The sequence below is a fragment of the Myxine glutinosa genome, chromosome 2, assembly GCF_964187855.1.
Source record: "Myxine glutinosa chromosome 2, kmMyxGlut1.1, whole genome shotgun sequence".
Classification (NCBI taxonomy): Eukaryota; Metazoa; Chordata; class Myxini; order Myxiniformes; family Myxinidae; genus Myxine; species Myxine glutinosa.
The window spans coordinates 51871880-51895252 of record NC_136262.1 but is presented as its reverse complement, the minus strand read 5'-3'; the positions used below and the strand labels follow the sequence as shown (position 1 = coordinate 51895252).

Sequence of the window (23373 nt, the reverse complement as noted above, 5' to 3'; positions counted from 1 at the left end):
GTCACTGGGTTGAACATTGCACTCCAAAATGCCTTGGTAATCTCCTGATTTCATGATGCCATGCACACATTCAATGCATCCAGTTCCAGAGGCAGCACAGCAATGCCAAAACATCACTGAACCTCCTCCATGTTTGACTGTAGGGAAGGTGTTCTTTTCTTTGAAGGCTTCATATTGTTTTCTATAAACATAGAGATGATGTGCCTTTCCAAAAAGCTCTAACTTGGTCTCATCTGTCTACATCACATTCTCCCAGAAGGATTTTGGCATGTTCAGGTGTGTTTTGGAAACTCCAGTCGGGCTTTCTTATGTCTCCCTCACAGCAGTGGGGTCATCCTGGGTCTCCTACCATAGAACCCCCTTTCATTGAGTTGGCGACGGATGGTGCGATTGGAAACTGCTGTACCTTGTGTCTGAACATCAGCTTGAATGTGTTTGGCAGTTGATTGAGGTGCTTTCTCCACCATTCAAACAATCCTTCGCTGCAATCTTCGATCAAGTTTTCTCTTGCGACCACGTCCAGGGAGGTTAGCTACAGTGCCATGGGCCTTAAACTTCCTGATAACATTGCGTACAGTGTACACAGGCACATCAAGGTCTCTGGAGATGGACTTGTAGCCTTGAGATTGTCCATGCTTGGCTACAAACTTGTGTCTGACCTCCTCAGACAATTCTCTGGTTTTCTTTATTTTCTCCATGCTCATTGCGGTACACACAGTGACACAAAACAGCAGAATGACTCCTTTTCTCCATTCAAACTGGTTGAATGAGTGATTTTTATATTTAAAGCTCCTGCAACTCACCACAGGTGAGTTCAATTCCGAAAGTAAACGAGAATCACCTGCTTGAAATCTAATTATATCTTACAACTTCTAGGAGGTGCCAATAATATTGTCCGGGCCATTTTAGTATTTCTGTGAGGAATAAGATTTAGTAATTTTTTAACCTTTTTTTGTTTTGTTCCACTGCAAACGAAAGAAATCCATATGTGGATATCAAAATATTTATTAATTTGAACAATTTCCTGGAAGAAATGGTGCATTATTTGAAAAAAGTGCAAGGGTGCCAATATTTTTGGCCACGAGTGAATAACAGCAAAGATTGTCTCAAGAAAAAATTTATCTATAACTGGAAATATCGATCTGTCTGTGTCTGTATGTTACATATACACTTACACATCTGGATGGATTTGGACCAAATTTGGTACACAGGTAAAATGTTGTACCTCCAGGTTTATGCATGTTTCCGGTTCCTTCGGCCTCAAGGAAAATGATGGGGTATACTTTTTACGCAATTGCTGTTGGTTTGAATAGTGCCACCTTTGGTGAAGTTGTGCTACAGGATGGATTGAATTTCCCTGGCCAGCTGCCTGACTGTCATGTTCTATGGTTATTCTTGCCACCACAATGGCTAGCCTTTTCCAATCACTGGGGATGGGTACTTTAGTTCGTCTATTTATAAAATACTTTAAAATTTCCCATTATCTCTGGAAACCACCACTAATTCTGAGCAAATGCGGGGGACAATTTAGGTATTCTTGAACTACAAACACACACACACACACACACACACTGAACCCCGAATCCTGCTGCGCATGTGCACGGGCTGCAACGACGAAAAAAAGAAAAAAAGAAAAAAGGAAACCTGTTTTGGGGGTAGGGGCATTGCCCCTCCCCCATAATCCACGTGCGACCTACAAAAGTTTACTCATCGTTTTAAATGAATATTTGAGCTTCCACCACTGATAGAGCAATAACATATTGGCTTAATCTTCCTTTTTATATCAATATAAGTTGATCAAACTTTACAAGCAAAATGTCACAGGAAATCAAACTTTTCACTAAAATTTTAGAACAAATGGAAATGTGGAGAATATGGATGGAGTCAAAGTTCATTTTCATGAAATATTATTTGTGGGTATAGAATCCTCTATTCGGTTAGTTTTGAATAAACAAGTAAAAGGAAACACAGTATCATATTTTTACAGTTTTTCTTGATCACTAACAACATCTAACATTAGCAAAACAGTAAAAACATGAATCAGTGTTTTCGTGGTTTGCAAAATGCAATTATGTTGTCAATAATCAAAATCAACGATTCGTATCAAAATGATACATTTGTCAACAAACGAAAAGCTCACATTTATCAATCATTTCACAAAGGTTCAATAAATTCAAAATATAAACATCAGAATGTTTAACTCTTTCATTCTTTTTTTCGTCATAATATTTCAGTCTGTTTGCTCTTGTTTTATTGGAATATTTGTCAAGTGACCATACATTTTACCTGCAACCGTGTTGGCCAGGTGTTGGCTCAACGATTCAGGTGGCTGACTTAAGATCTTAGGTTTCTTGAGTTCGAACCCATGTCATGCCATTAAAATACCACCAGGTGGGTTTACTCAGCCTGAACCATCCTTCCAAAGTCATCAAAATGAGCACCAGATCACTGGTAACAGGGGCACTGCATCAGTGGCACAGCTAAAAATGATGCAACCAGCAGGCATAGGCTGCGTACAAAACAACATACGAGTGCATATTTTTGTGGATATCAGTTAGCAGTTAGCAAATAATGCAAGTACAGTCAAACCTGTGTCGAACGACCGCTCAAGGGAGATGGAAAAATTGGCCTTTGGACGGGTGGTCTTTCTGTACAGGGTTGCGGCCGCCATCTTGGCTACCATTTTTCTGCAATACAACGACGATATTCAAGCACAAGTAACCAAATGCATGCAGTAAGCAAACCTGACTTCCTGACCTTTATTAACTCCACCACTGAAGGTGGACAGAGGTTATTTTTTCACTTCTGTCTGTGAGCAAGAAGTTGTGGTCAGATTCGGACAGGGCAGCAACGTCACAACAACGGCGGAACTTTTCTTACCAGTTATACTCGGTGGTTTGTCATTGTCTTCCCATCATTGTTTGTCTGTGCTCTTCCCTTTTAAATGCTGAGCATCAAGCAAGGGAAAAGCACGTACCATTTTTAAAGTCTTCGGTATGACTCAGTTGTGCTTCAAACTGCCAACTTCCCAGATGTGGAGCTAACGCTCTAACCATTACACCGCCAGGTCTGGGCTCTGGTATCAATCACAGAGATCTGTTTGTGTGTTTTGTGTGAAAACTGTTTTATGCTTGGAAAGGTGACTGAATCTTCCGATTGAGAATGGAATCAATGAGCCTTATTAACATGTTTGAGTTTAAGAAGGGAAGCAAATTGTGTGGTTGCTGGTTGCGTTAGACAGGTGATTGTTCTGTACAGGTGATGTAACAAACGTTTCCTCTGTGAGGGGAATTTACGTGGCTGCAATGGACAGGTGGTCTTTCTGTAAAGGTGGTCGCTAAGGCAGGTTTGACTGCATTTTTTTTTTGACTTCAGGCACCAACAGTCAGTTTGTGAATGACTTGGGTAAAAAAAACTGTGAATGGCAAACGATGAACCAATAAATTCCACATTCGTGTGCAACCTTCAGTCGAACGTCACGCAGTGACAGCAGGTTCTCCATATTGTCATTCCAAACAGCATCATTCATCATACCAATCACAAATTAATACTATCGTGTTGATATATCAAAATATGTTTAATCATGGTTGTATTGAGATATTATCAAACCAGCGAACCATCGTCATCTGTTCACTTCCGGATTTGGGAGCAAGCTCCGTGTCGATCACATTTCAAAATCATAATTGTATTGAGGAATTTCTGAAACCACCTACCTTGCGACACCAGCTGGAATCCCAAAAAGTTCCTCAGAAGGTTATTATATTTCCTTTTAGGAAAATATAAAACTGTAATGGTTAATAAACGCCACCAATCCGACACGAAATATTTAAATTTCAACGAGATCTACAACAGCAAAGATTGTCTAGTTTATTCCCCCTATCATGTGACCTTACTTTGTACGAGGGTCCGGGGGCATGCTCCCCCAGGAAATGTTGAAAAATTATTGTCAAAATATGCATTTTGGGGGTGATATTGTCGAAAATGGAACAAAAAAACTATGCAAATGAACAAATGATATTTAGCGGAAATGTTTTAATTTCATCTGAACATCCATTGCTGGGAAGATTCTTTTCAGTTAATACAGCATTTTATTATTATAAAAGAAATTGCTTCTGAATACCACATACCTTTTTTTGTTGTATACAAAGTCGAGGCTCATGGAAGAGCAAACACAAAAAAACACAAAAGCATAAACAGAAACACACATGAAACATAACAAAGGGAGCGGGAGACAACAGGGGGAGAGAGAGGGAAGCACACCAACAGTAGGGAACATGGATATCGGGAGTTCTATGGAAGGGAGAGGGCTGGGGTGAGGTGCACAGTACAAAACAAATGGACACAACAAGGACTTTTAAGAAAGAAAGCAGAATTTTTAAAAGGTGCGTTTCTTTTTTATATTTATACAGAGGGCTTGTGTAAGAGCTAACATATTGTTATGAATTTGGGTAGAGGAATATCTAGAGCCAGGTAGATCTGTACAGGTAGGTCACGACTGTCGTGATAGGGAATCTATATGTAATACGTTCTGTGTCGCCCGAATGTCGGTATAAGTGCGTATTTGTGTCCCCGCCGCGAGGGGGCGGGGCGTGCTAAATAGTACAGGGATTATGGATAACATTCCCTCGTTTGTCGTTCCCTCTGTCGCCAATCCAGTGTCCCTTATGGCAACACACTCACATAGACACGTAGATAGGCCCATTAGTGCACACATTAAATAAATCCCTCCCTTACAAAAAGACTTGCAGGAAAGACAAGCAGGAAGCGGCCACGTACAACGCCGGCGTGGGCATCAAACATCGAGTGAGGCAAGCTATAGCCACGCCCAAGGAACATGTGATTGGTTGAGGCGGAAGGCGCAATGGTTGGTGCGCAAGGCGCGAACCTTCGGCCAATCAGTACAGAAGGCGCGAACACACGACTTCGAAGGGGGTCGCTAGTTGGGGGGAAGAGCGGGGGTGACGTCGGAAGGCGCGAAAAGATCACGAAGAATCGAGGCTCTGATTGGTGGTGCGTTGGGGCTGACATCACACCGTGCATGACAAAACGGCTCTTTTGCGGGCATTTCGTCCCCCGCCCCCCCCCCCCTCCCCCTTCGTGCTTGTGTGGCTCTGCGCTGGACCCTTCATGCTTGAAGCTCTCTCTGCGCTGGACTCTTAGAGATCTGTTGGTTCTTCCTCCCTGCGTGTTCGTTGGCATCTTCCCTGAATCTTCGTGGTGCTTTTGGTCCTGCTTGGTGCTTTTGGTGCTGTGAGCGAACGGACCTCGTGTGCGACCGACGAGGAGCTTGGAGTGGGGCGTGCCACTGAGCGGGTCGCTCGGGGCCTGGCGGAGCGCGCGAGCGAGGCGGACTGAGGCTTCTTCGCGCTGGCGTCGGGGCCGGACGGGGCCGCGTTGGACGACGGACACACCACTGTGGACAGTTAAGACGCACCACATCTCACACAAATACACGACGAACGTTTTATTTTATTAATTCATTTGCTTTGTCTCGTATTTGAAGTCTGTGTGGGGACGTCCCAATTTAGAATTAGGTTTTGTCGTCGCATTTCTTTGTATCGGGTTCCGTTCAATAAATCGTTTATTTTTGTACATTGAATTTGGGTTTCGTTTTGAGTTACATTCCCTCCAGGATCGGAGCTGCCGTCGGGGCTACAGGTATGCGCTTGCCGCTTCTTCCTCTTCATTCTTCCTCCTGTGCTTTTATAGTCGAATCCGAATTGATCGTCACCTCAAGTAAAGCCGTTCTGTCGTCCGCGGTCCTACGGTATTAACCGAGGGAATCGTGTGACAATATTAAACACGAAAACATGCACGGACACATAAAACCTACAATGAAGGGAGCGGGAGACAAGAGGGGGAGAGAGAGGGAAACACACAAGCACAACAACAGTAGAGAACAGGGACGTCGGTAGGTCTGTGGAAGGGGGAGGGCTGGAGGGAGAAGGGAGGGGTACACGGTATTTGGGGTGCATTAATGGGGGTAGAAAAGATCAATGTTTTGGATAGGGGACGATAAGAGATGGTGATGAACAACTGTTTTAAAAACCTGGAGGGAAGGAGGAGTGGAATTGAAGAGAGTGTGGGAGTTTGCTCCAGAGGTGGAAAAAAGAGTTAAGGTGAGCTGAGAGTCTTGATTTTGGCAGGTTCACCAGAAGAGGGTTGCTGGCAGATCTTGTGCGACCTGTAGGAATATTAGGGGGACAGAGCATGGACAGAGAAGGGGGTGCAAGACCGGAGAGGAGTGGAGAGACCACCAACCTGCCTGCGGTGAGTGAGTGATAGGTCCTCAGAATCAGCTTCATTGTTATAAATGTTGGTAAAGTGGTGTTATAAATGTTGGTACAGTAGTGGTGTAAATGTTGGTGCAGTGGTGTTATAAATGTTGGTGCAGTAGTGTTATAAATGTTGGTACAGTAGTGTTATAAATGCTGGTACAGTAGTGTTATAAATGTTGGTACAGTGGTGTTATAAATGTTGGTACAGTAGTGTTATAAATGTTGGTACAGTAGTGTTATAAATGTTGGTACAGTAGTGTTATAAATGTTGGTACAGTAGTGTTATAAATGCTGGTACAGTAGTGTTATAAATGTTGGTACAGTGGTGTTATAAATGTTGGTACAGTAGTGTTATAAATGTTGGTACAGTAGTGTTATAAATGTTGGTACAGTGGTGTTATAAATGTTGGTGCAGTAGTGTTATAAATTGGGTACAGTGGTGTTATAAATGTTGGTACAGTGGTGTTATAAATGTCGGTACCATGCAGTAGTAGTGTAAATGTTGGTGCAGTAGTGTTATAAATGTTGGTACAGTGGTGTTATAAATGTGGGTGCAGTAGTTATAAATGTTGGTGAAGTGGTGTTATAAATGTTGGTACAGTAGTGGTGTAAATGTTGGTACAGTAGTGGTGTAAATGTTGGTACAGTAGTGTTATAAATGTTGGTACAGTGGTGTTATAAATGTTGGTGCAGTACTTATAAATGTTGGTGAAGTGGTGTTATAAATGTTGGTACAGTAGTGGTGTAAATGTTGGTACAGTAGTGGTGTAAATGTTGGTACAGTAGTGGTGTAAATGTTGGTACAGTAGTGTTATAAATGTTGGTACAGTAGTGTTATAAATGTTGGTACAGTACCGTTGGCGTTAGTGTTATAAATGTTGGTGTAGTACCGTAAGTGTTATAAATGTTGGTACAGTAGTTATAAATGTTGGTGCAGTGGTGTTATAAATGTTGGTACAGTACCGTTAGTGTTATAAATGTTGGTGTAGTACCGTAAGTGTTATAAATGTTGGTGTAGTACCGTAAGTGTTATAAATGTTGGTACAGTATTGTTATAAATGTTGGTGCAGTGGTGTTATAAATGTTGGTACAGTAGTGTTATAAATGTTGGTACAGTCGTGTTATAAATGTTGGTACAGTACCGTTAGTGTTATAAATGTTGGTACAGTATTGTTATAAATGTTGGTGCAGTGGTGTTATAAATGTTGGTACAGTAGTGTTATAAATGTTGGTACAGTGGTGTTATAAATGTTGGTGCAGTGGTGTTATAAATGTTGGTACAGTAGTGTTATAAATTTTGGTACAGTAGTGTTATAAATGTTGGTACAGTGGTATTATAAATGTTGGTAAAGTGGTGTTATTAATGTTGGTACAGAAGTGTTATAAATAAAGTGTGACGTGTTAAATATTATGATGAGCAACTTCCCTGAAATCCCGAAACCGAAACTCCCGTTCGTCCCGTGTTGGTTCTCCGTGGGTGAGAGCAGCACAGCCCGGATATCAGCACAGCACGGATATCCTCATGCACAGCACAGCACGGATATCCTCATGCGTTTTATCGTTGATATCGTACCACCTGAGAAAGGTAGATTTGGAATCGAGAGGAGATTGTAGTTCAGGTGAAGAGAAGAGGAAGAAGACGAGGATCTCGAGACTGAGACTGTTGAGGTTTTTGTGAAACGTTTGGACGGACGAGCGGATCGGGGCGCTTCCGAACGTGTTCTCACCTGTCCAGGTACCGAATGGAGATGATAACCTTGTGTTACAGACAAAGTCAATGGAGTGTGTTTGTATCATGGTGAATATTACCCCCAATGTGTTACTATGGTAAGGTAATAGACCACTGCACGTGTGGAGAACTGTTATGCCTTCTTAAGGTAAAGGTAAAAAATACCGTAATGTATTTTTACCAATAACCAAAATATGTTTCGTTTTAACTGATTGCTGTATGCTCCGAAGAGTTGTCGTAAAGCCAAAGGGGGGACATGGGGGGCACACCACGTGACACAGGGCACCTGAGAAATATATATTTAATTGTGTCTTTCTTTTGCTTGCTTCAAAAAACTAGATTCACTGCAAAACATGTTGATTCACGGCTCGGTCATATCCAACCTTGGGGACATTTTTTCACCATCTTCTAAGGAAGAAAGTTATGGGAATAGTTGTAAGTTAACCTCGAACAGGGGATGATGTAATATGTATCCCTTGATCTTTGTGTGCCTGGTTTCTTATGTTTCACTACCAAATGTTCACATCATAGAACTTTATTATGGGAATGCATCGCTGGGCCTTGGAAATCCCAGCTTGTTTGGAATTAGTGCCTGAGAAATATCTTCCTTTTTGTGTCTTCAAAGGCCCTCTCTTGTCTGAGGTCATAATTAGCGCAGCGTTTTTCCTGTTATTTCATGTATATAACAAATTGTATTTTGCGGAGTTTTTAGAGTGTGGCTTGGACTTGCAGGTCCTGTGTGACAAGGCCCTGCGATTTCAAGGCGTGCTCCACAATATTGTGTTTGCTCGATTTTTCATTAAACCTCATTTGCTGCTTCAAGGTGCCTCTTCTTGAGTTCCAAAGGGGGGGCCAACCCGTCATCTGGTGTCAGGAGTGGGATACATGCAGGTGCATGTCGAGGGGGGCCACGCTCCTCAGGTCGGGGAGAGGCCAAAAAGCCAGCGCTGGCACCATTTGGGCTGAGGTAAGCATATTTGCACTCCCAAATTTAAAGCCTCTCTCTTCCATTTGGATGCGTGGGGCCTCTGGACTGTACTTGAGCATGTATCTCGAACCAAATTGAAGCAACCAGTGGATTAATGAATCGAGCAAGGAGGGCGCCCTAGGTTAGGAGGGATAGCCCTCGAGGGATAGCCTCAGGATAAGGTACCCCCGGCGTGGGAGTAGTTAACTAGCCCCCGGCGTGGGAAGGAAGAATAGACCCAGGCGTGGGTGGATATGGATAAGGATATGGATAAGGATATGGAAGAATAAGGATAAGAATGGGTAATAGATATTGGTGTTAAGAATACTCCGGCGTGAGTACTGTGTTAAGAGAAGGGTATTAGAGATCGGGGGGCGGCCCGATCTTCGACCCGCTGGAGGGACTAGCCCAAGGAAGGTAGGACGATGAGTATTTTAAGTTAAGCTACGCACTGGATGTGTGTATCTGATAACCCCCCCCCCCCCCTCAAGGCCTTCTTTGTCCTGTCTCAGGATTTAAGGCATGCACATCCGGTGCAGTTTTTACCCAAAGGAAGGAGTTCTGACAATATGCTATAGGCAGGTCAAGTATTAGCTCTTTCTGGACAAGAGATGAGGTTAGATCTGGAGAAATAAAACAGAGAGGATTATAATGTACGAGGTGTGTGGAATCCAGCTGTGAACACGCGAGCCGAGACATGCAGGCAGGTTACCGGGGCAACGGAGTAGCTGCCTTGCGGGGAACAGCGAGGTGGGACGGAATCGAGACAGGAATGCGGACCATGCTGTGCACAAGCAGGGGACGCATTCGTGTGTGTGAACAATGCGAGTGATGAGGTGGCTTGAAGTGATGTGCTGGAGTGAGCACATGTATGTTGTGTGCTGAGTGGAAGCGGTGCTGCATTGTCGAGCATGCTTCCAAGGAAGACTTTGGGATGCTAGAGTTGGAAGCGTTTTTGTTTTGTATCTCAAGGGAGATATTGGTTATTTCTTATATGTGGAAATAGGAAATGTTTATGTGATTTTTGGAGAAGGATAAATTAAACTGGAATCAGAAAAGCGCAGGTACCAGATAGGAGAAAGGCAGGAGAAGTGCTGAGACTTCAAGAGCAGAGGAAGAAGCAGATAAAGCACAGGAAGAAAGAAATCCAGGTAGAAACCAAGGGATGGATAGGCTCACAGCAAGGGGCCAGGTAAGTTCACAGGTGGGTAGGATTGGAGTGTGCATGAGTGTGCATGACTTTATACTGTATTGTATGGAGAATGAAGGGTCAGTCACATGGTATGTGTGTATAAGGGAATGAATGATCTGTCATTGCAGCGTGTATTTGTGTTTATTGTGTGTGTGTCATTGATGTGTGTCATTGATTGACAAGGGGTTCCTCAAATTGCCTGCAGGCGTTGGGCAATCCGGATGAGTACTTTGGAATGATATTATTTATATGTTGTGAAGGTGAAAATTGATTGAGTAAATTTGGGGAAGAAATAAAAGGTATCAGTTTAGATTTTGAGATGCCATGTGGGACTCAGTCTGCTGGGGAAAATTGGCAGGGAATAATGAGTATGTTATGGAGAGCATGTATAGACAGGGCTTTAAAACAAGTGTTCAATTACATCCCCACATTAACGGCTCTCCAGATGTAGCAAGGGAGAATGGGAGTAAAAGTCAAAAATGATAGGCTGTCAACCGACTGGGTGTTTATTCAACGGCATGGCCGGGGCTTGTATTTGGCCGACTTGGGATGGCAGAATGCGTTGAATGAAGGCAAGAATGACATGTGATGCTGGCGTGAGTCCAATCGGAAGGATGGATGGTTATGGTTTCACCCGGTCTGTTTATCTGTCTGTCTGTCCGGACACGGAGCTCTTGGGGAGAGCCAGGATGGGTTGGGGTGACCAAGATGAATGTGGACAATATATTAATTGTTTGCCATTGTGAAAATTTGCCCTCGATTTGAGACGAAGACATATGGCATTTGCTGTCCGGCTCATTGATACTCCTATGTGATGCGGGGTATGTGTGTGGTGATGGTGTCTGGGGCCTCGGGGTTTGCCCCTGCCTATTTGCCGGTCCGTCTTGGCTGTCTGTTACATTTGACCCTCAGAAAAGGTTTCGTGAAAGGGGTTACACTTGATGGGCCAACTTATGGACAAGAACATGGAATTTGTACAGAATGCAGGCGATAACCCACCTGTGTCTATCTCTGTGTGTGTGTCCGTATTTGTCTGGCTTTCTGGCTGTCCATGGAGTCATGTCTCTGAACACTGATTTTGAGGGAGTTGCGGGTGTGCCATGGAGTTCAGGTGCACCTGCGGTGGTTGGAAGGTGGTGGTGGAGCAGGTGCGAGGATGCACGCTTGGATTAAAACATGTATTTAATTATCTGAGGATGTGTGCCGAGGTGCAGTGTGGATCAATTAAGGGAGAGGGCACTTCGACTTTGTACATCCGTGGACTTTGCCATGCGTGTGAAAGCGCAAGTCGATGATAATAATGTCTTGTCCAGCACAATATTTTCGCAGCTATGGAATGTGCTCGAATTCCATGTTGGTGCAATACGAGTGTGATTCCCGCCATGCATGCCGCGAGAGATACGTTGTTTGTGATGGGACTGTGGCGAAAAGTTGGATAGCAATGTGTAGAATATAAGATGCGTCGGTACATTTGTGTTGATCGATGCGCCGAAAAAGAAGTTGGAGGCGCGTGATGGAGTTGCAGGTGCGGACCAAAGCGGTGTCCGCGGTGTTTACTGGGGGTCGAATGTCACTCCCTCAGTGTCTGCAGACTTGTCGTTCGGCAGTGTCGAAAGACAGGTTCGATTGTCGGTCTGTCTGCTTGATTTTCGGGTCTCACTCTGAGTATATGGTCGTCCTACTTCCCTTTCTGTTTTGTGCTTTAATGCTGGTTGAGTTGACTTCCCTGAAAATGGGACAATAAATATTTGGTGTTAGCTGTTGCCATTTCGGTTCATCAAATGTTTGCAGTTGTAATGTGGAGCCAGTCTGTCTGTCCGACTGGGTGTGTCTGACTGCGTCTGCAGATATGGATCAAGGAGGAGCAGTGTCTGTGGTGTCTGTTATGGTGTCGAATGTCATTCACTGTGTCTGCTGACGTGACGTGTGACTATGATGACTCTATGATGTGTGAGTGTGACTATGATGGTGTGTCCTGGCGGGAAGAATCGTGGCAGCCTACAGATTTGAATGGAATGGCCTCTGTGAGACCATCCTGTTAGTACGTTGGGGGTTCGTCTGTCTGTCTGTCTGTGAATGGAAACTCAGAAAATTGGACTGGACTTCGACAGAAGGCAGGTGGGTGGTCACCTGCTGTGAATTGTGGTGGAACATTTGTGATGTCCCCTAATACGAGGGGACGAATTGGTTTGTAAATGTGTTGTGCAGGTACTTTATCTGTAGGTAGCCAAATTCTACCTGGGGTAAGTCCAGGTGGAGAGGGGAGTTGTCTCTGGTGCCTTGCTCCACGGGGCAGTACTATTGTTGTCAAGTCTCATGTAACCTTGGTTAACGTATATCTACGGACAAGAGCTGCACTTTATTTTAGTAAGTGACTGGGAAAGTTTGTTTTAAAAAGTGCCAGTGGAGTTGTTTAGAGTTATGGAGGTCACAGCTCGCTGGAACCTCTTTGTTTATGTTTGGCTGGCTTACACTGGCTAGTGTATGGGAAAAAGGGGGACTGAAAATGCATTGAATTTGCAGCCTGGCAGACAAGAGCTGTGTTTGGGAAGGTTAGAATCCAGCATTTTGCAGCCCTGAGCAGAGGGGATTGCCCATTGGGCATGTTTAGGATTTAACAGAGTGGTGGAGGTCTGTGGAAGATGCAGTCCATCAGGATAGAGTTGAGCAGTGGATTTGTGTCTGTCAGAGGTAAGATTTGAACCAAGAAAGGGCGGTGCCGGTAATGTTAAAGGTGCGATTCCAGGGAGGGCTATTCAGGTACTTTGAAGTGATTTACATCGGAATGCATCTCTTGGAGGACTCCCGCTGTTCAAGGGAGGAAAGGTGTGAAATAGTGACGTCATCCTCGCTGGAAATGTGGTTGGGAATGGCAGGATTGACGCGAGAGTCACAGTGGGTGAAAAAATTGACCAACATGAGAATTAGGTCTATTTCAATAAATAGATCAGGTTATTTTCTTTTTATTATTTGTTTATTGGGCAGCTATTGGGCCAGAGGCTAAAACAGGTGTCTGCAACAGGTGCATGGGATGCTAAGAGAGGTATTAGAGGACATTGGATTGACTTTAAATTGAAATGAGAATTGAACAGGTGGATTAGGAAAATGGGTTTGTTAAAATAATCGTGGCATCTGTGGGATGCAACAATTTTGTGCCAGAATAGTGTATGGGGAACCGTCATCTGGGAAGCGTCGTTAAATGGCAGTAGGTTTAGACAGGTATTGAAAGGGTTCGTGCAATGTCATTTTGGGGCACAACTCGACACAAGAGTGGTAGAGAGCTGAAGTGAATTCTGCCAATATGGTGCAATAGGGTGACAACTGAGTTTTGTTTGGAAAACTATTTGTTTGCAATCTTGGTTCGTACATAAGCTGGCAAAGAGATTATGCCAGTCTGAGGGAGATTGTGTCCTTTGGATGGGAGCTGGAGCCTTGTAGGGTTGGGGCTTGTGGCTCGCCATTGTCTGTCTGCCAGTTATGGTGGGCAGAGGGAAGAGGGAGTGATACTGCTCTGGCCTCTTGCTTGGCAGAATTGAGTATTGCTGGTTTTACACCTGTTCAAAATTGAGCTCTCGAGAGCTGATTAACATTAGGATGCATCTCTCAAGGGACCCCTGGGTGGTCTCGAGAGCTGAGGTGTGAAATATGATGATTTTGTCTTGTGGACAATTTGTGGGTGGCTAGACAGACGCGCCTGGAAGGGGACATTGTATTGATGTGGGTTGAGTCTGAAGGAAAGGATTTGCTGAGGAAGTGTTGAAGAAGGTTGTTGGAAGTGCAAAGATGATAGAGGAAAGATGTGTAAATAAATGTTTACTCTACATGGGTGACTCTAGGTTCTAGAACCTAGGACAAAGCGCAGGGAAAGGAAATATTTTTCCAGTGGATTATACTGGTGCGAAATTCGCTTGAATACCAGTTGATGTATTTTGATATTTAACTACCAGCTGCTAATAACGTGAATTATGGTATGAGTCAGTGGATAATTTGTTTACACAGGATGATTAGTGAGATGAGTGAATGATATTAGATGCAGGGAAAAAAATATAGGAAAAATTGTGCTTCAGATTTTGAGACACTGATGGGATGGAAGCAATACGAGATGATGTTTACAAATATGTGTTTACAAAAAATGATGGTTGCACATAGGAAGACAACAAAGCAAGATGGAGACAATGTAGTGAGTTTCTCCATTGACTGATCATAATTGGGGGGGGGGCTAGGAATTGTGATTTGTAGTGTACTAACCAAGGCTTTAGTCCTTGCATGTGTGAGAAAGTTTACCACAGGATGGACCCTAAAGACGACCCCGGAAAGGGCCATGGTGATGACCGCCAAGCTGACCACGGATCCAGATGCTACTCCGGCTGTCGACGTGACTGCAGACTACGGATCCTGGAACAACGACCCGAACGAGTCACTGGGCAGCAATGATGAGATCTCCGCTTCCGAAGATTGTTCTTCCTTGATTGATTTGCCTGAAAAGGATTATATTACTGATGACTATTTTAACTGCATTGACAAACTGGATTTGGATTCAGATGTGAGCGTGCTCTGGCCCTCGCGGGCGTCGCTTAATGATTTTTGTGCTGTTACTGTCTCACGAGCTCACAGTAAATCAACCATTGTTGACCCGGCCCCGGCTTTGGACTCAACTCCGACCGAAGAGGCATGGCGGGACTTCAGAGCATTGCGGGCTGCCTGGAAGCCGAATGCTCTAGGCCCCAACGCGTCACATGCAGACACCATGACCTACCTAAGGGCGGTCTCTCTCTTTATCTCGAAGGGTAGGGCTTGACTGCTGCTGACCGTCTGTGCCGCAGCCCTAAGCCACCCGAGGATGATGTTACGGATGATGAATCCGATGATGATGTGGACCACTCGCGTGAGTCTGATACTGATGTTTATGTCTCAATGACGGCTTTGCCTCTTTCTGCTTCACAAGCTCACCTCTGCTCCTTAAAGTCTCGCAGTAGTTCACAGTAGTCACGCAGTAGTCGCAGTAGTCACTGACCCACTTTTAGATGCCGACCCAACACCGGACCCGACTGCAAATCCGGGCTTGGGTGGCAAGGAACTCGACAATGACAATGCTCCGAGCTCCGATTCTGATTGCTTCGACGATTCATTCATGGATAATGACGATGGAAGCAGCAACGACTCGGACAACTTCGACCTTGACTCAAAGGAAGTTTCTCTCCCTCCTTTGGACCGTTATGCTTTGTTGTTTGGCCATAGGGTTAAGCCACCTGATACTAATGTTGTGTATTCCCCTGCAGAACAAACGCACATTCGAGGCCTAAGGGCCATGAATATCGATTGAGCACCGAAGATCGACAGGGATTGCGCCTGGGGATGCTTGGGCGAGCTCCAGTTGGGGGGGAGTCCCGGCCGCACCTCTGTAGGCAAAGGGTGGGTCGGGAAATCCTCCTGGGTGTGGACCCCGGTTGACTCAGACGCCTTTGCTGTGGATTTGACACGCTATTCGATCTTCATGCCCCTACGGACTCACACGACATACTCACAGTCTCACACACTCACATTACCCACTCACCCACCCACATGCTACGCGGGTCATCCTGCTGAGTGCGATGTGCGGTGCTTTGGGCACGGGACATGCTCACTGGGCTGCATTCGCTTGGTACATTGCCTAGTTTATTGCCTTTGGACTTGACCTGCTATTGGATTCTACGGACCCACTTTTCATACTCACATACAAACGCGAATCATCCCGCTGAGTGCGATGTGGAGTGCTTTGGGCACTACATGCTCACTGGGTTGCCTTCACGTGATATGTTGAATGACTTTCCTGATTTGTTTTGTTTCTGCTTTGTTGACAATAAAGGCCTTTGATTGGCTCGTAGATAACGTTGTATCTTAGATCCAAAAGGGCGGTATGTGGAGAACTGTTATGCCTTCTTAAGGTAAAGGTAAAAAATACCGTTATGTATTTTTACCACTAACCAAAATATGTTTCGTTTTAACTGATTGCTGTATGCTCCGAAGAGTTGTCGTAAAGCCAAAGGGGGGACATGGGGGGCACACCACGTGACACAGGGCACCTGAGAAATATATATTTAATTGTGTCTTTCTTTTGCTTGCTTCAACAAACTAGATTCACTGCAAAACATGTTGATTCACGGCTCGGTCATATCCAACCTTGGGGACATTTTTTCACCATCTTCTAAGGAAGAAAGTTATGGGAATAGTTGTAAGTTAACCTCGAACAGGGGATGATGTAATATGTATCCCTTGATCTTTGTGTGCCTGGTTTCTTATGTTTCACTACCAAATGTTCACATCATAGAACTTTATTATGGGAATGCATCGCTGGGCCTTGGAAAGCCCAGCTTGTTTGGAATTAGAGCCTGAGAAATATCTTCCTTTTTGTGTCTTCAAAGGCCCTCTCTTGTCTGAGGTCATAATTAGCGCAGCGTTTTTCCTGTTATTTCATGTATATAACAAATTGTATTTTGCGGAGTTTTTAGAGTGTGGCTTGGACTTGCAGGTCCTGTGTGACAGGGCCCTGCGATTTCAAGGCGTGCTCCACAATATTGTGTTTGCTCGATTTTTCATTAAACCTCATTTGCTGCTTCAAGGTGCCTCTTCTTGAGTTCCAAAGGGGGGGCCAACCCGTCACACGCACACTGTACCACAATAGTTTGATTCTTTACATGTACCTGAATGACCGGTTTGATGGTAGTTTCTCTCCATTTTGAATCGGTTCCGCATTGCAAATCGTTTACACACTCAGTCTGTAGTTTTAAATGTTTCTCATGGGGCCAGTGGGATGGTCTAAAGGTACGCACACTCACCTTGAGCTGCTTCGCCTGGGTTGGGATCCTGACCGAGCTTTCAACTGTTTCACACGCGGGGTGATTCGTCAATGTGTGTACTGTTCCTCGAATGGACGTTAAATTAGGTGTCCTGTCTGCCAGTATTCGTTGGTGGATGTTAAAGATTCCACGGTGTCTTGTCTGCCAGAATTCGTTTGTGGATGTTAAAGATTCCATGGTGTCCTGTCTGCCAGGATTCGTTTGTGGATGTTAAAGATTCCACGGTGTCCTGTCTGCCAGAATTCGTTTGTGGATGTTAAAGAATCCATGGTGTCCTGTCTGCCAGAATTCGTTTGTGGATGTTAAAGATTCCATGGTGTCCTGCCTGCCAGAATTCGTTTGTGGATGTTAAAGATTCCACGGTGTCCTGTCTGCCAGGATTCGTTGGTGGATGTTAAAGATTCCACGGTGTCCTGTCTGCCAGAATTCGTTGGTGGATGTTAACGATTCCACGGTGTCCTGTCGGCCAGAATTCGTTGGTGGATGTTAAAGATTCCATGGTGTCCTGTCTGCCAGAATTCGTTGGTGGATGTTGAAGATTCCACGGTGTCCTGTCTGCCAGAATTCGTTGGTGGATGTTAAAGATTCCATGGTGTCCTGTCTGCCAGAATTCGTTGGTGGATGTTAAAGATTCCATGGTGTCCTGTCTGCCAGAATTCGTTGGTGGATGTTGAAGATTCCACGGTGTCCTGTCTGCCAGAATTCGTTGGTGGATGTTAAAGATTCCATGGTGTCCTGTCTGCCAGAATTCGTTGGTGGATGTTAAAGATTCCATGGTGTCCTGTCTGCCAGAATTCGTTGGTGGATGTTAAAGATTCCATGGTGTCCTGTCTGCCAGAATTCGTTGGTAGATGTTAAAGATTCCACGGTGTCCTGTCTGCCAGAATTCGTTGGTGGATGTTGAAGATTCCACGGTGTCCTGTCTGCCAGAATTCGTTGGTGGATGTTGAAGATTCCATGGTGTCCTGTCTGCCAGAATTCGTTGGTGGATGTTAAAGATTCCACGGTGTCCTGTCTGCCAGAATTCGTTGGTGGATGTTGAAGATTCCATGGTGTCCTGTCTGCCAGAATTCGTTGGTGGATGTTGAAGATTCTACGGTGTCCCTGTCTGCCAGAATTCGTTGGTGGATGTTGAAGATTCCATGATGTCCTGTCTGCCAGAATTCGTTTGTGGATGTTGAAGATTCCACGGTGTCCTGTCTGCCAGAATTCGTTGGTGGATGTTGAAGATTCCATGGTGTCCTGTCTGCCAGAATTCGTGGGTGGATGTTGAAGATTCCATGGTGTCCTGTCTGCCAGAATTCGTTTGTGGATGTTGAAGATTCCACGGTGTCCTGTCTGCCAGAATTCGTTGGTGGATGTTTAAGATTCCATGGTGTCCTGTCTGCCAGAATTCGTTGGTGGATGTTGAAGATTCCCTGGTGTCCTGTCTGCCAGAATTCGTTGGTGGATTTTAAAGATTCCATGGTGTCCTGTCTGCCAGAATTCGTTGGTGGATGTTAAAGAATCCATGGTGTCCTGTCTGCCAGAATTCGTTTGTGGATGTTGAAGATTCCATGGTGTCCTGTCTGCCAGAATTCGTTGGTGGATTTTAAAGATTCCATGGTGTCCTGTCTGCCAGAATTCGTTGGTGGATGTTAAAGATTCCATGGTGTCCTGTCTGCAAATGAGGGTTTTTCCAAACCCCGACCTGATCTGTCCCGTGTTGAATCTGTCCCTGATCTGAATTCTGGCAGACAGGACACTTAAGGGTTCCCATCAATTCCCCCTTCCACCTGCACAGCCTTTGCATCTCAAGAGACAGGAATCGTCATCTTGTTTAGGTGTGCCATTGATGCAGTGCCCCCTATAGGTTAGAGCAGGAATTTGTGATGGAGCAACGGTGGCGATAACGCATCGAATTTTCGCAAAGGGCACAATGGGAATTTTAACGTTCAACAACTAATGCAGACAAACAGTACGTACAGATTAACATCGATCCAAGGGACGGCAAACACATTCAGGAATCACTCTTCCCGTAAAACACCGGGATGACAGTTTACAGCTGGGTTGGGATTCGAACCCATGTTAGACAGTGAGACTGCCCAAAGGTGACTGAGGATGGCATAGCTCAAGGCCATCTTGCCGTCCTAAACACACACACACACACACACACACACACACACACACACACACACACAGTCACACACACACACAGTCACACACACACACAGTCATACACACACACAGTCACACACACACACACACACAGTCACACACACACACACACGCGCACACACACACACACACACACACACACCTTTTAAACTCAGTGATCTTGCTCTTTGAATAAAGTATTTTTCTTCTTCCCAAATTGTAATAAAAATAAACCAATAAATCTATTTTGTTGCATAAATAATGTTGTTATGTTTCATGTTACATCATGTTTGGAGTTTAAAAAGGAGTTTTTGTGCCCGTACTATATCTATATCTAAAATTATATCCCCCCCTCTATTTACATGAAATGGTTTGGTCCATGAAATGTTTTGGTTGATTCGCAACGCCAAAGCGAACGGCGAACGCTTTACATGAAATGGTTTGGTGCATGAAATGTTTTGGTCCATTCGCAACGCCAAAGCGAACGGCGAACGGCTTGCGAGTACAGTGACAATCCCCCCGGGGTTTTTATTAGTTTTAAAACGGAGCTTGGCAACCGCTGGCGTTCTTTAGCCGGCAGCTTCGCCCGCCCGAACGCCGTTACAGTACCTTCGACCGCGAGTTGCTCGGACTTCACTTGGCGGTCAGGCACTTCCGCCATCTGCTCGTGCGAGTACAGTGACAATCCCCCCCCCCCCCTCTATTTACATGAAATGGTTTTTATTAGTTTTAAAACATAGTTTAACGCCAACATAGCGCCAACATAGTTTGCAAACGTGAAATAAATGAATACGCTCTCAAATGTGCCATCCGAGGCAGAGTGTGTCCGCCACGTTCGGCACACGCGATAGCTCGCTGCTCTCTGATTGGTTGAATCGTTTTTTGGACATAGCTCGGTAAGTAATTGTCCGATTAATATGAAACCTTGAAAAGGCACATCCTCGGGTCCCCAGCAATATACCTGGCAAGTTTAAAGTATATCGGACCCGTGGTTGTCGAGAAACAGCGGTCACAGACAAACAAACGTACAAACGTACAAACGTACAAACGTACAAACGTACAAACGTACAAACAAACACACAGAGATTACTGGAATTATAGATAGATAAACCAATAAATCTATTTTGTTGCATAAATAATGTTGTTATGTTTCATGTTACATCATGTTTGGAGTTTAAAAAGGAGTTTTTGTATCTGTAGTTGATCCATCTATCTATAATTCCATTAATCTCTGTGTGTATGTTTGTTTGTTTGTATGTTTGTATGTTTGTATGTTTGTATGTCTGTGACCGCTGTTTCTCGACAACCACGGGTCCGATATACTTTAAACTTGCCAGGTATATTGCTGGGGAACCGAGGATGTGCCTTTTCAAGGTTTGAAATTAATCGGACAAGTAGTTACCGAGCTATGGCGATTTAGCCGTTCGCCGTTCGCTTTGGCGTTGCGAATGGACCAAACCATTTCATGTAAATAGAGGGGGGGGGGGGGGGTTCTGTGGTCGTTGCGAATGGACCAAACCATTTCATGTAAATAGAGGGGGGGGATTGTCACTGTACTCGCAAGCCGTTCGCCGTTCGCTTTGGCGTTGCGAATGGACCAAAACATTTCATGAACCAAACCATTTCATGTAAATAGAGGGGGGGGGGATTGTCACCGTACTCGCACCCACGTACCCACGTACCCACGTACGGGCATTGCACCCACGTACGGGCATTGCACCCACGTACGGGCATGCCCTAGTTATATAAACTAGAACAGCACTCGGTAAAGCACATACATCCACCAGGGCCTATACAGTTTGTTTTGTATCCCATTGAGAGGCCCGATCTGGATCCGGACCTGAACCAAAATCGAATCGGCTTGTTCTTGTCACTTACCCAACTCATCCACCAAGTTTCGTCTAAATTTATCCATAATTTGTTGAGTTACCCTCATCACAGACAAACAAACAGACAGGGGAGAAATCATCATTTGTCCACCTGTGGTGGAGGTAATTGTGATTATTTGTAAAAGTGAATATCTGTTGGTTTAATCGGTATATTGAGCTCGTATAGACGGAGTGCACACTTCTGTGTTTAATTTAATAATCCTCCTTTATTTGACTCATTTTATAATTATTACATCTTTGTACTTTGTATTTATCACATCTTCTTCATTTTATCTTCATTCAGGTGACGTGTAAACCTGGTGAACATGGCTGAAACTGTGCGTACAATGGTTGAAACATTGTTTGGTTATCACAAGACGAAGCCTGGTTTGTATTTTTATTAACCATTTATATCATAGAATCGTGAAATAATTAAATAAGTAAATGGATGAGTGTCCAGATGTACATGATGTGAGTGGAGTGGGTTGGGACATGGTACTCACACTGTGCATAGGAGGGCGTGGGAAGACTCGATCATGGGTAGACATGAAAACAATACGATGGTCGAATGGGTTACATACGTGGAAATATTCATCAGCAATATCTATACTCCCTCGTAACATATGTGGCCTCGTGTTTTTGAGCAGGTTTATTCATATATTTCACTGGAAACACAATTAACAATCTCGTTCTTCTCATATATAACACTTAATGAGTGGGGGGGGGGGGGGGGCAGGGAGGAGCGGGCAGGTATGCGCGATGTGAGAACAGTATCTGAGTTCAATGTAACTATTACACGGGCCTCCATGACGCGCCTCTGTAGACGAGTGTGGAAACATCCGAAGGGTTGTATTATTACATGTATAGATATTTGATTTGTAATATTTCCGGGATTTTATTCTCCTTTCTGCCAACACATCCTGATTCTCTACTTTTGAAATTTTCCTTGTTGGCGACCCTGAACTTTGAGCTCCCAGTCGGGCCGTGCACGTGTCTGTCACCTTGGTCAAGGTTGCTCTGTGCAAGGTGGTCCTTTGCTGGGATGGTTGGGCCATCATTCAATTTGCCACAAGCGATTTGCCATCTCTTGTTATATCGATACTCTCAGGTTACTCGATTGGGACTTTGGAGAAACGAAAGAAAAACAGTTTTCAGTCAACATCGACCTGGGAATGAAATCATTTACGAAGACGAAAACTAAGTTCAGTGTTAGATGCTTAAGGACAACATGGAAGGTCACAATCCATAGATGATCTCAAAACAGCAATAACTGACAAAATCTGTTCAATCCCTGCAGCCGAATGTGTCAGAGTGATGAACAATTTTCCCCGTCAAATCCAAGTCTGCCTGCAGCGTGGAGGCCTACATCTGAGGCTTGTGGTCTCACCTAAATCAGATCACTGATAGAAAGATATCTTTCCATACACTCTCTTTACTCCCCCCCCCCCCCCCCCAACACCCACTCCACCTCCAGTTTTCTGCAGGTCTCATACTCTTCATTTCTGGTGGAACTGCCCAAATCCAGGATCTCTGTTCACCTCCACTTATTTGTTCCTATTTTTCCCCACCTGCAGAATCGACTTTCACATTCTCTTCAATTTCATTCTGTTCACCACCATCTTATATCATCCGCAATCCAGAACCATGATGCTTTCTACCCTTGTTAACCCTCCCACCCACCCCCCCCCCCACCTCTCCACCCCTCTCTACCATCCCAATCCCTCCTCCTTCCAAATTTCCAGTTTCCCCCCCTCCCCTGGAGTTTCCTGCTGTATCCATCTTGCCCTCCCCATGCATCCTCTCCTGCCCTTTATTCCTCCCCACACCCATTGTTTGTCTGTCTCCCTTTGTCTAGGCAGTTGGCTCTGCTGTTGGTGTTTCCCCCTCTCTCTCCTGTTGGTGTTTCCCCTCTCTCTGCTGTTGGTGTTTCCCCCTCTCTCTGCTGTTGGTGTTTCCCCCTCTCTCCACTGTTTTTTTTGACCTGTTGCGTCCTGATCCATTCGGTGTTCCGGTACGAGCTCTTCCACGAGCCTTGGTTATGAAAACAAAAAAAATCCATCTGAAACTTTCCAGAGAGATTGTGCATCATGTGACGCAAATGTTCACAAATAACGTGTCGTTTTAAATTAAAATAATGAAGGTTTATATAATTTCATGGGTACCGTTGTTTTATGATAACCCTGCATCATGTTTGAGAAATGTATGAACCTCCATGTACGTATCTCGAGTTTTTGGGACTCAGATTCAGTGATAACTTGTCTTGGTGAAAAGAGAAAACTTCACTCTCATAGTAAAAGTTATTTGTTGCACTAACCCTGGGTGTTCACAGGTGTTTGATTGATTTAAATATTGTAAAATAAAATTATA

At 44.5% G+C, this 23373-nt stretch overlaps 1 protein-coding gene across 3 annotated transcripts in view; it reads left to right on the top strand.

Moving 5' to 3' along the window:
- Nucleotides 1–23373, top strand: part of LOC144891035 (uncharacterized) — a 134351-nt gene that overhangs the window by 91546 nt on the left and 19432 nt on the right. Inside the window, exons 1-2 of one of the 3 annotated variants that reach the window (XM_078773286.1) lie at nucleotides 7735–8013; nucleotides 21311–21393. The exons of 1 other annotated variant lie outside the window; for it this stretch is intronic. In XM_078773286.1, coding sequence (XP_078629412.1) covers nucleotides 21333–21393 — 61 coding nt within the window. In that variant the 5' untranslated portion in view covers nucleotides 7735–8013; nucleotides 21311–21332. Of the gene's footprint in view, nucleotides 1–7734; nucleotides 8014–21310; nucleotides 21394–23373 lie in introns of those variants that run through there. One more of the 3 variants, XM_078773285.1, reaches the window with a different exon arrangement.